We start from the raw sequence: 13,858 nt of genomic DNA, 5'->3' as shown, positions 1-13,858 counted from the left end.
GTTGTAGATGAATTGCTGTACAATACTTCCATCAGTATTTTTGCTTGAGCTCTATTCTATAGATCCACAGAAAGGAAGAGAAAGCATCATAGATCAAAACAAAACAAAACAAAACAAAACTTAGTGATTATAACTAATATCTACAGAACACTCTGGTAAGAAAAAGAATGTTTATTGGATACATGCCTACAGTATCACTATATATTTGTGTGTAGATCTTGTGTTTCATACAGTGCTAAAAACCCTGCTCTTCAGCAGGACAGTTATATCTGTGTATGGGTAATACAAAAAGAAGTCACTCCAGACCTTCTTCCCCAGCCACCTTTGATCCTGGAGAGTGGATCTGAAGGAAAAATTTTCCCTCCCATGGTGTTTCATCCTCCTTAGTGTTCAGTATAAATGAGAAAGGATGGCACACGGGTGAAGGGGCTTACTGCTGAGAACTTCCTTTTGTAGAGAATAGGACATACTTTTAGGGGTGCTGGTCATTGACTTCTGCACTGCTACTGGCCTGCTGCTATCTCAAACATGGGAAACCAGCACCCCTGCTAGCATGATTATTCTTCTGAAGCAAAGTATAGATGAGAATTAACTGCACAGTAAACAGCTGAGCAACCCACCCTGTCACAGGCTTTCCTCAGAGAGGTCTATAGCCTACGTTTGGACATGAAGGTTTACTTAGGGTTTGAGTTTGAAATGGTGTCATTTGATTTATGTAAGTTAAGGATTTAGCACCTATTTAACATATGCATACGAAATAAAATATTTTCATCAAGTGTTGCTTGTTATATACCTGCAGTACTTTGACAGTTTGCTGCTCCATGGAATTGCATAGCTGTTGCCTTGCTATTACTATGCTAACAATGTTAAAACAATGTAATTTTAGCTGTTGATGTATGCCATAAGAAAACAATTTATAGTGATGTCATACTGTTAACTGGTGCTGTACCAGCCAGATTTATCATTAAAATACCATATTCTGTACCAAAATAAGACTAATATAAAATCTGTTACTGACACTGTTAAGTTGGAAGGTGCAGATAACATACCCAATAGGGAAGAAAGGTTTAACTGTAAATGTGTGAATATTGCTCTAGAATAGTTGTTCAGAGGCTTCAGAAACAAGACCCCCTGAGTAATGGACAAGATTCACAAATATCTAGATATTTTAATAGAAAGAGAAAACAGTGCAGCTGCCAGAACTGAAAAGTTCAGAGGCCATCCCTGCAGAGAAATCTTTACCTACAATACAAAGACCTGACCTACAAAAAACAGGCTAGCTACAATAATGTTCTCCATTTTTTCATGTTCCAAAGGATGACGCATTCCCTCCTGACAGTAAAATTGCTTCAAGTTTGTTTTAAACAAGCTGCTGTTGTATAGAAATAGCTAAAAGCAGTGGAGATTGTGCTTCCTTTGCACAAATGCCTTTTTACAGGCAAAATTATGCTTTTTCAGTTATTACTGTTGCCATCAGGAGGGATGTAAAATTGTAGTTGTAACTGCTTTTTTAAATAAGGTGGCTTTAAAAATAAATAAACAAATAAATAAACCCTTGATCATTATTTGACTTATTTGGGTGTAAGGAGGTCCATTTCTGCAATAACAATTTAACTCAAAAGGGGGTTGATCTAAATATTACATACCTTACTCAGAAAGGTGATTTCTTGCTAGTCTTAACAAAGCAAAGCAGAAACGTAGGGTTAGTGATTAATGATATTTTCTGATCCATCCTAAACAGCCACATTGCCTTTGCCTGGTAATTTAAGCCCTGGGCTTAAGAAGGAGATGAACACCTACTACCCACCCTCCTCTACCCATAGGCACAGACATATGAGGGGCCCAAATAAGAAAAGCAAGATGAACCTTGGAAAGATCTTCCTGGAGCCAGGCATTACTCACAGAAGTGCCTTTCATTCATATCCACATAGGTAATAGTATGGCTGACCTGGTGAGGAATGCCTGATTTACCCTTTCATCTGCTAAACTTCTGTAGTAGCCTCCCAGGAAAAGAATAGTGATTTCTTCTACAAATTACACATTCATCCTAGGCTTCTCAACATTCTTTGTGGAAAATAGTGTTTTCTAACAACTTCTGTCTTTAGACAAACTCCTAGGATACTTGAAACTAGGATACTAGGAGACTTGTGATAATCACATTCTATTTTATTTAAAATTTTTTTTTTTTTTTTTTAGTGAGATCAACTTGCCATTTAAAGTAAGCTAATTTTCAAAGGTGAAGTTTAAGTTCTGTTGTTTCATGACTTTTAAGTTGGAAGGCACACGTAGCTGAGAAAAATTACAGAAATGGGAACAAAATTTCTTGTTGTGAAAACATAAGTCTGGTGAAGTTAGCAGCAAAACTCATGGGTTTAGCAAGGTGATTTCATCTGTGGTATCTTCTGTTCTTCCACTGGGAATGCTTTCTGGATGAATGCATTTAACCAGGATGACATTCTGGTCTTGTTTTTCCTATACCTGAAGTGGAAAAAAAATATGTAGCAATCACTATAGGGATCTTTTAAAATCTTTGCTGAAAACTAATAGAGCAAGAATTCTAGTGGATCCTTCTGTGTTAGGGGGAATTACATTACTTCCAACATCACTTTGAGTCTCCCTGGTCAACTGACCATTACTTGGATCAGTCTTGAGTCTCTGTGAAGTCTCCATTTTGAACCCTTAGGGAGTGTTTGAATATCACAGCTCTCCAGCTATCATCCACAGCTTAGCTGGATCATCTACCGTGTCTTGAGGGAAGGATTTTATTGGAAGATAGGTTTTTGCATAAAAAAGAAGTAGGTTATCTTACCCAGCATTTGGCTGATTTTATTTGGAAATTGCAGAAACAAGGACTAATAATTATCTCTTCAGCTCACGCACAGTATATGCAGATGCAGTTTAGGTTCCAATGAGGGAAAACATTTCAAACCATGTGTTTTCCTGACTGTTTTAACAGTGCCCTTTTTTAAATTCTCTGTTCATACACACTTTCACCTCACTGCCTTCCACACTCATCCCCTTTCCAATATGGAAGTAAACAGTCACAGAGCCCAAATCTTCATTGTTTCCAACTTCCTCAACTTCTTTTTTAATTATTTCAGGGTAACAGTGGAGCACTACTTGCGGGTGTCCTTTCTGTATGGGCTTGATATTACTAGACCAGTGTTCTTAACCTTCTCCTTTACCAGAAGATTTTTGCATCAACTGCAGTGAATGTAAAGCTGAATGTCTGTGAATTCTGCCATCCATCATACAAGGCATTTAAGGTCGTGTATAACTTATTTTTAGGAAATGCTTGATTTCTGCAGTTTGTAAAGACTCCCTAGTGCCTGTGAGAACTGCAGTAATATGCAAAGAAAGGTTTAAGTGTGATTCCTCCCCCATCCCAGTAATTGGATTTTAAAAGATTTCACGGAGTGGAGCAGCTTCAGAAACAATTCTTTTCTTATTAATATCAACCAAGGGTAGCTGAAAGATGCTTAATGATTTCCCTCTTCAGTAATGCAATTTAATGCATAGAAGTTAATCATGTTTTATAAAAGCTGATAGGCTGATTTTTACATGTGGCTATTTCATAAGCTCAGATATTATTATTGATTAATTTAATGGTAGAGCCAAAACAGATCTATTTTTTTTACCACAGGATCTCTCACCATACACAGCAGCCACTGCTCACAATTTGTTTAGTGTGGAGTAGGGGCTATTTTGCAGGATTTTGATTCATGTGACTTTATTAAAAGAAGGTTTATGGATTTCTGTGGTTAGCATCGGTTAACGATACGTCTATAATTCAAGAGAAACAGTGTGCATTTGTGAGTTCAAAACCAGTGCTGTCAATGGTCATAATGAACTTTGTGACAGCCTGTTCTGTTCCAAGTACTTAAGTGGTTCCACGATAGCACATGCCATGCTAGGTAAGCCTTATTTCTCTAGCTGCTGACTTGTACTGGCTGCTTATTCAAATTGCAGATGCAGTTAGACAAAGTGCCTTATCAGTGCATACTGATAAAATCTGGCAACGTTATTTCTGCCTCGGCTGATAAACACTACTTGACTTTCCTCAAACCTTTCTACCACCCACCTTCCTTCCGGCTATAAGTGGAATGTCATGGGAAAATGACAGATGTTCCCTCTTTAATACTTGTTCTTGATGAACTGCTTCACATTCTTCTGAGGAAAAGTAAAATTCATTCAGGTTTTCTACATTTCACAAAACTTCATATTTTCTAATCTTGTCTTGTAAAATGTTTGTGTTGAGTTACAACATTTTATACCATGCCTGAAACTCTCCTAGGGACAATCATTACCTACACAGGGTTTCTAGATCATGAAATAAGTCAGAAATAAGAAAGCAATATGGTACTTTGCTTTGGTTAAAGTACATTTCATCTATGGTTTATTTCTCATGTAATAAGGGCTTTACACCATCAGAGACCTAATATGTTCTTAAGAAATAAAGGTACGTTCTACATTTAGCTTTTGGGGATTCACAAATGCATATTGTATGACAATTGTTCGATCTAGGAATTAGATCTAGAAAGAATCCAGAAAGAATCCAGAAAATTTCAGCATTTGTCCCCATTCTGCAAGAGGTAGATCTTTCCTTTTTTCTAGTTTTGTGAGACTCATCTGCCTTCTGTGTGTTCTTTTCTTTTCTTTTCTTTTCTTTTCTTTTCTTTTCTTTTCTTTTCTTTTCTTTTCTTTTCTTTTCTTTTCTTTTCTTTTCTTTTCTTTTCTTTTCTTTTCTTTTCTTTTCTTTTCTTTTCTTTTCTTTTCTTTTCTTTTCTTTTCTTTTCAGAATAACTGCTCGTGTTTCAGAGGTAATTTAAATGATTTTTTTTTTCCCAGGCATAACTTACCCTTCAGATAACTTGCACCCCTTTCAAATATCATGCAGATAATTCAGTATTTTTGATAACTCTTACTGGTTCTCCATAGCTATTAGAGAATTAGAGATAGAAGGGAAAGAAGTATTAGAACAAATTTCCCCTTATAACACACACATACATGCATCTCAGCGCTGCAGAATCAGGAGTTGCTTTGTTTATTTGGCTTGGTTTTTGTTTTCTACAAATGAACCCACGGTTTACCCGCATGAAAATGCACAGCTTTCCTTAAGCATTCTGTGGTGTATTTCATCAGGCCTCTAACTTAAATGTTCTGACCTCATATAAATATTTCTCTCTCTCTCTCTCTCTCTTTTTTTTTTTTTTTTTTTTTCTCTCCTGTACTTTGCTCTGTAGTCTTATCTTCATGTCAAAATTAATTTTGGGCATGTTCACGGAGCTGATTGCAAGCAGACTTGAACTTGTTCCCACTGGGAGCTGGCTGGCTGGATGCCAGCCCCAGCCACATTGCAGTGTCTGAGCTGTTGAGTTACACTTCTCAGCAGGCCCCATTAAATGCATCCGAGCACCATGCAGGTAGGGCCATAGCTTGCAGCTGAGAGGCAGCTTGTGCCTGCCCAGGTCAGAGCCTCAGTAAGGAGAGCTCATGCCTGCCTGCTATTCCATGACAGAAAGACCCTTATCTTTCACAGTCTCTCTCCTTTCAGAGACTCAAATAAGAAAGACATTTAATAATAATCTGTACTTATCTATAATGTTACTTGAAACCCTTTCCCATGTTATAAGGTTTTCTTTCTGATGGATTTTCTCTTTTGGTTTATCTTATAACATGTTATGAAACCTTTTATTACCGCTTATGTACTTTGCTAATTAAAACTCATGTTCTGTTTTTACTCCCCTGCTTTTATCTCCAGAGGGATGGTGGTGCGGGGATGCTTAGACTTAGTAGCATACTTATTCATTTGTGCTTTTTGCCTGATCTCTTTCTGAGCTTAGTTGATTGGAAATTGCCAGTGAGGTTTTACCAGTCTGACATTATGCTTTTTCTCTAAAGGTAATTTAACATTTAATACAGCTTTTTCAATAACTTTGATCTCCCTTCCATCTCTTCATCCCTTAGTTTACTTTCTTCCCAAGAGACTTTATCTGCCTGAGAAGACCTTCTCTGCCAAGAGATCTTCTTTTGGCATTGGCTCAAAATCACAAGACAGAATTAATTTTTCAAATTTCATCAGGGTAGGAGTATATCTTATTTCTCAAGAGAAATTTGAAGTGTTTATGAGGAATTTTGCAAGTATTCCCACAACCATAAGAACTCTGCCTTTCTACTTCTGAAAAGGCTCTCCCCCTGTACCTTTCTCCAGACATCCTCTACCATAGCTGCTACTCCCCCACAAGCAACATCTGAGCCCCAGCCAGTTTCAGTTTAGGACCTGCTTGAGTGCATATAGTATATTTGGTATCCTCCCTCATTGGATTCTTCTTCAATAAGCTCAGCTTGAACCTGTGTAAACAGAGGTTAAGATTACTGTTAGCAGGACAGTGATATGGTTATGTTTTCCTTCTTGGGCCTCTTTAAAGATGCACTTTAAGCCCCTAAGGAAGGACAGCTCTTCCCCCCCAGCTCTGAAAACTTAAATGATAGTAACTTTGTGCTTTATATGACTGGCATGGTTACTTTTATTTTATTTTACTTTATTTTATTTTATTTTATTTAGTTTCTTGCTTCTTTGGGATTTGTTGAGTACTACTATTTATTGCTTAGGAGTTTGCTTTCTGTTTACATCTGTGCTTATACGGGTCACTGATTTTGGTGGCATGGTGAAAGAACAGTTGGTAGGAAGAATGACTTATTAGCCTTCCATTACAAAGTAAGAAACAACTGACAAGAAACTTATCTCAGCCTTTGAAGTTTGCTTGTGATTTTATTTTACTATTTTATTTTCCTTCCCCTTCCCTTTCCATTTCTCTATTTCTATTTCTAATATATATCTTTAACCTCTTAGCTCATTGTTACTTAGTATGTAGCAAGTCCTAAATTGCAGCTGTTTGTGTTGATGGGTCATTGTTACAATAGAGAGAGATTTTTCACAATACATGTTTAACCTAACAGTAGGTGTGAATGTGTCACCATTCAGTCCTCTTGACTTCTATATCAACATTAAAACAATTCTAAGGGAAGTGAGCAGCAAGAGAAGTTTCCATTTGTGCACCTGGAAGATGTTTTGAGAAAAAACAATAGGAAAGAGAGAGTAAAGCAGGTTTACCTGAAGAGGTATCTGTGGTTTGAAATACCGCACAGACCGGTCCACATGTTTAATTAGATTAATTGAACTTCTCAAATAGTATATAATTTTTGTGTGTGTTTGTATCTATATGAATGCACTATGCATAAAATAACCCTTAGATTTTTGCAAGAAAGTTAGTATGTTAAAAAGGAAGTTATTGGTGTGAAAAATGGCTAGACTGTCTTATATTCTTTATTTGGTACAAGGGAAATATTTTAACAATGCATTTCACACTCTTTTAATAAATATAGCATTGAAATACTTGTTGATGTTTTTCTTGGCTTTCAATTCAGATACCATATTTAAAATGACACTTGATAAATAATTAGGAAAAATATAGGTTTCCACAAATGAAAACAACTTTGATAACTTTGTGAAAATAGGATGTGTTTATTGGCATTTTTAAACAAATAACTCATAGAAAAGTGTATTGAATAGTAATATACCCTGATGAAAACTCTTCAAAATCAAGAACTAAATGTATCCCAAAATATGTTCCATTTTTTCACCTTCTAAAACTGATTCTTCAGGTCATGTGAGAGGTGTGTTGCTAGGGAAGATGAAAAAGAACCTCAGTACCTAACCTTTTATTTTTTTGTTCCCTTACTTTTAAAAATAAGAAGAATGCTTTGTTCTTCTTCTTCAATGCCATTCTGACACTAGTGCAATAAAGGAGTGTATAATTTTCTGTTTTGATGCCTATTTCAAGTTAACAATATAATAGATCTACCAAAAATGTTAACTGATTTTGAAAAACAGTATCAACCCAAGAACTGTATAATGCTTGCATTGTCTAACTTGAGTTCCCTACTTTTTTTTTTTTTTTTTTTTTTTTTTTTTTTTTTTTTTGTCTATAGACACCCTATTTTTGGCCATCAAATTGTTGGGAGCCGGAAAACACAGACTATGGTCAGTGTGGAAATCTTTCCTATTTCTCTCGGGATTATGTATTATATGAATGAACACATCATTGTAATCTGTCTTGTTTAATCATCCCACTATTAAAAACATAATTAATGTCATGTAATTCCTATGCAAAAATTGCTGATATTGAAACAAGTGTGTTGTTACCTTTTTCAAAGTTTATTAAAGTGGGAGTCAGATTTGGTATTATTCTGAGAAAAAAAAAAAAAAAAAAAAAAAAAAAAAAGCCTCAAAGGGCACCAAACCTTAACTTGCCATTTATATTTGATGTTTCCTTCAGAAAGTGTAATCATTTACAGTGACAAAATCTCAGGGAAGCAGAGGACATTTTATTGATAGCTGTGCAATAATTATTCTCAGATTCAGACCCAAAGATGTAACTAGTTTAGATCTCTTATTTCTGACAAACAGGAAAAAGAAATAAAATAAAAATTGTTATGAAAACTAATATGGTTCTAATATGAACTGTATTGGAAAATACCTTATTTATTTCCCTGTTTTGTGGATTTCTATTCACAATTTATACATTATAATTAATTATGTATACTTTGGAAATTCTAAATATAATAGGTATTAAAGTATTGCAAAAAGCCTTAGGCTAAGCTTTTCAAAAATGGTAACTAAAATTAGATGCTTCCGAACAGCAGACAGTGACCTAATTTTTCAAGAAAATGAATTATCTGTGAGCTGTCTCCATTAGAGCATGTGCATGATAGCTTATCTTTACAAAAAATAAAATCTGGAGTGTCTGCTGCCTTTTGGAAACTTAGGTTGATATTCACTTGTAATAAGGATTCAATCTCAGCTCTTGGAAGCTGAAGACTGCAGGGATCAGTGTAAGGGTGGATGGTTCCAATGGACATGTCTTGCTTTTTTGGAGCTGACTTAGTTTGATTTCAAATACGTTGCTAAAAACAAAAACACAATTTCATGCTGAGACTCTCAGCAGAGATGAGTGCCTTCAATGTAAAGTTTGCAGAGTGCCTCATTCTGTAGAATGAGAAAAATGTTCATTCTTCTTATAACATGATGATAAGCGAAGATGTCCAGCAAGTAGTTATCAAAAGCTACAAAGGAGAAAAGATTCACTCAAACTGCATCTGAGTGATTAGGCACTCCATCCAAGGGAAATAATCTCTGAATGAGACATGTTTGATTTACCACTTATTGCATTTTTTTTTCTTTCCTTGAAAGTGTTATTTGCTTTCCTCAAAGGGACACTTCAGTATAGTCTTCTAATACGTTAAAGATCAGAAAATAATTTGCTGTGGTTTTAAGAGACATTGAGTTGTTCAGCTCTAGTGTGTATGACATTACTGGAAGAATTTTAATAAATAAGCATGCACTTAACAGGTCTGAACTTGAGATCAGGCTGAGAAAGTTTCTATTCATATCCTTTAATCTAAATTAAGAGAAACTGTAGTTTTCTAGTAACAGCTAGTCACTGGCTTGGGCAATGAATTATATACATATGTCAGTATATTATATTATATACATAATGTCAGTCAGTGAACAGAATTCTTAAATAATCTATGCAGTTTTTTCATACCAGAAACAAAATTTAATTTGCTATCAGATTCTTCCCTTCGTTGAGCAGTACTTGCTTGAGAGCTTTTGAGATCTAATATAAGACCTGTAAAATATGTTCCAGTTGGTGAATTTAAGTTCTTCTGTTGCAGTTGGGTGAAGGAAGGGAAAATCTCAACCCTGCCATGTCATTTCTCCTTTGGAATCAAGAGCCAATAAGTAACCTACCTACAGCCTACACTAGATCTACTTAAGGCAGCTGTGAGTTGCCAGAATTGGCTAAGGCTAGAGCATTCACAGGAAAGTAATTTTTTATGATAACTTTTCAATAGTTTTTTTATTGGGTTAGCCTCTTCCCAGTCCCAGAAGTTAGCCTTTGCCTCGTGGCCTGAGGATTTTTTTTTTTTTTTTTTTTTTTCTGATAGCTTTCTCTGCATACAAACAGAAGGAAGACAAGGGAACTAAATAAGCTTCTTGCAAAAAGGATCACGTATCTGTTGTAAACAAATGGTCATCACAACAGTAAAGAAAACTCAAATATATAATACTCAAAAATCCTAAGTAAATCTAAAGTAGGATTGAATTTGATGATATTAAATTCCATCCCAAACACACTCCAAAAAGGTTCTGCAGATTTTCTCAGTAATTGTTACTTATTAGAAAGTATAATAAATAGAATTTATGCTATTACAGGTACATAATTGCCTTTAGTGCTTGTCATGTGTTATTGTACTATGCTGTGCTTCTGTTTAAATGGACATATTCAGAACAAGCTTGAATCTCTACCTCCTAAAACAAATGACTGGCAGGCATTAGGAGTGTCACAAGCAAGCAAGCAAGAAATAGGCTTTCTCTGTAATATTTCTTTATCAAAGCTAATAACAAAGCAAACCACTTTCTTTGCCATTGACCTAACTTTACAAGTCTTTGAAAACGCACTAAAATTTTATTTTAATTTAAAAATTGCACTCAACCATTTATCATTACTCAAGCATGGCTGTGCTACTGTCCAGAATGCAGAATACAGCCAGAAAAATAATCAAACTAGAAATTAAATGATCTTGAGGTACTGCAATTACCAGAGCTAACTCAAAAGGAAATATCCATATATCTTTGTAAAATAAGTTAGTATCTTCTCTAAAATATCATTTGTTGACCCATATTAGATTTTAATATTACATATTTTCATTAAAAAAAAAAAAAAATCTTAGAAAAATGTAAAGAAAACAAAAAACACAAAACAAAACAAAACAAACAAACAAAAAATCTTCCATAATTTCAAGAAACTTCAGGCTACTTCTCATAACTAAGCCATAGTGCAGCACTGTGTCTTGGTGACAAAAATAGAGCTTGGACTAACTTACTGTACATCAACATGAAATTGTATAGTATTTGGCTATGATTTTAGCTATGTAAACAGTGATCAGATAGTCATTCTGAGGCTACTAAGAAATGTTAATATTCACAAACTGTGGAAAATTTCCTTTTCCTTCCCTTGAAAATCATGCCATAAAATATATCAGGATAGATGTCTCAAATTACAAATATTTTTTAAAAAGTTGGGTTCTTTGATTCTGTCTATTGAAGAACCATTTTAATGCCTTATACCTTGAAGTCCACTCATACAAGACACTTTGTTCTGTGCAGAACCCCATTGGATTCAGTGAGATTTTATTAATAAAAATATGCACGTTTCTCTTTTTTATTATTATTTTTGTTGACTTTTTAAGTCTGGTGTAGTTCAAGTCACTTTGCATTTCCTGTTAAGCCATGTTCCTGAATTAAAATTTGGTTTTGTAACATATAGAATTCGATTTCAGTTCAAAAAACAGGCTCTGGAAATGAATGAAGCTGTGCATGCTATCTACCTATAAACATTTTTCTTTTCGTGTAGATATAATTTTTTTACTAACATATTTTTGCTCTAGCAGATTAAAAACAGTTAATTTTATTAAGATATAATTAAAGATGGGCACTTTTTAAATCCATTTAATTTAAGAATGGGTAAATATAATATCACATATGAAATTATTATCCCATATACATATGGCCTCAGCTCTCATGGGATTAGTCCAAATCTCTTGGATGTGTAGTGAAACACAACTGCTGCAAATTTGATGAGTTTGCATTCTTACTGTTCTCTTGTTTGAATGAGATAACTAAGAAATATGAGGGGTTAGGGGAAAACTTCATTCACAACAAAATGCAAATTGTTTTTGAGTTTGAAAATCTCAAGCTTAAGCCTAAGCATGACCATTTAAAATGTAAAAGAGTTTTGGACCACTACAACACAACAGTCAATTATATAGTTATATAGTTGCAACTATATAGTTGCAAGAAGGTGCTGTTTCAGCCTTGTGATTTTTGTGTGTGCCTTTCTCCCAGAGAAGTTAGAAATGGGTGAGTTTTGCAGAATTTCAGTAGGTTATGGAGAACACAGTAAATAACTGATACTGCAATGTGAGTTTAAAAGCACCTCTTTGTGTTCAATAAACGACAATAAGTAATATATTTTTCTATATATACAAAGTAAATTCTTAAATTCTGCTGTTCTGAAGAATGACAAATTTTAAATTATGTTTAGTAAATTAGTAATTTTTTTTTTTGATAAATTTAAGTTGATGTTTAGTAGCCCTCTAGTTAAAGACATGGTGTGAATGTAGTGTTCTAGGAAGTTAGAACACTTGCAAGAGATAATGTCTTTATTAATTACTCCCTTTGAGTATATGCTTCATTTCTGAATAAGAACAAGCGCTGCCTCTAAACTTCTATGACAGTTCTATAAACATTCCTATCCAGTCTGATTTACAGTAAAATATAGAAATAATCTACCTTTGGTATATGAAAGTTGTTGTCTCAATGCAATTGCTCTCCAACCTTTTTGTGAAAGCAAAAGTCCATCTGTTTTTTCTTGATAATTCAACTAACAATTAAGTCCATACATAGCTTGCTTCTTAGAGATACTTTCTTATTATATAAATTAAACTGACATAGGCCTCTCTATGTTCAGCCTCTGTTGCTCCCTTCCGAACATGAGCCATAGCACCTGGCTCATTTACTTCTCTGCAAAGCTTGCAGTCATACTAAAAAGTACATAGTACATAGTGCCTGTAAAGTAATTGAAATAATCAATTTTTTTCATATATTGATTTTTTTTTTCATAATTTTCTCTCTAGTGTTTGTTGCCTACTTCTTTTACATACCTACTTTCAAATTCCTCTCTGAAATATTGGTTATGTTAGGAATTTTCTTTCTTGCACAATTTTCTGAACTCTTTTGCTTGGAATAACTGGCAAGAAGGAGGACTTCTATATAGAGGAGGATACAGAGGAGTCATTATATCCTTTCTTTCCCCAAATGCTCAGGCAGGACTCCCTTGGCAACAGCTTAGCAGTAAGCAGTCTGGATTTGAGAAATATTAAGCCCCATTGCTTGCCTGAGCTCTGCTGGAAAACTGCATGTGCTCAGCATCTCTGGATATTAATCCATAAATATGAGTCAGTAGCTTGGGGCAAAACTGGTAGCAGAGTAGCATTTTGTTCTATATAAATTGTCAGATATGAATAAAAATGTATTTATTAAAATGTATGCCTTGAGAATGACGAGAAATTTACCAATACAGTGTAAATAGTTTGTGGATAGCTCTGTAATTCTATAATCTTGATTCTTGATGCCAAATATTTATTTTTTCAACAGTTAGTGTCAGCACGAGTATGTCAGCAATGACTCACACAAGTAATTCTCTTAGGTTCTAAATAGATCCCTCTTTTAACGACCCACCTCAAAGAATCTCAAAATTTACTCTATTTCCAGTTGTAGTAAGAAACAGACACTTTCCACCAGACTCAACTAATTTATTATTTTTTTTTTATAAGACTGGCTTGTGGCTCTTTAAGTGGATTTTCTTTGAGAAACTACATATACAGAATGTGTTGGCTAAGCTCTTGGTGACAGGTCTAAGTGAGGGCTACAATCTGTCAAACAGAATTGTCCCTCAATAAATGTGGCTGGGTCCAGTGCTTGCTATGCACAAAATTTAATCTGCGCAGAACACAATGAAAAGTACTTTGGGAAAGAGACCTGTGTTAACAGAAAGATGTACTAGGTGATCTACAAGGGTTTTTTTGTTTTGTTTTGTTTTTTCCACTCTGGATTTATTCCATTATATTACTCTATAGGGCTATATCATTTACTCTTTAGGAGCTATCTCTGTCATATAAATGATGAAAAGAAAGTCTCACTTCAACAAACATGTCCTGAATGTTTTTTCTG

At 34.7% G+C, this 13,858-nt stretch overlaps 1 protein-coding gene across 2 annotated transcripts in view; it reads left to right on the top strand.

Annotated features, from left to right (window-relative positions):
- RGS7 (regulator of G protein signaling 7) overlaps positions 1–13,858 on the top strand; it is a 270,089-nt gene that overhangs the window by 195,248 nt on the left and 60,983 nt on the right. For both annotated transcript variants that reach the window (XM_084516178.1, XM_084516179.1), the window contains one exon: positions 7,993–8,044. In XM_084516178.1, the coding sequence (XP_084372304.1) occupies positions 7,993–8,044 (52 nt within the window). The remainder of the gene's footprint in view (positions 1–7,992; positions 8,045–13,858) is intronic.

Source organism: Aythya ferina, assembly GCF_964211825.1.
Source record: "Aythya ferina genome assembly, chromosome: 3".
NCBI lineage: Eukaryota > Metazoa > Chordata > Aves > Anseriformes > Anatidae > Aythya > Aythya ferina.
This window is presented reverse-complemented; position numbering and strand designations above follow the sequence as displayed.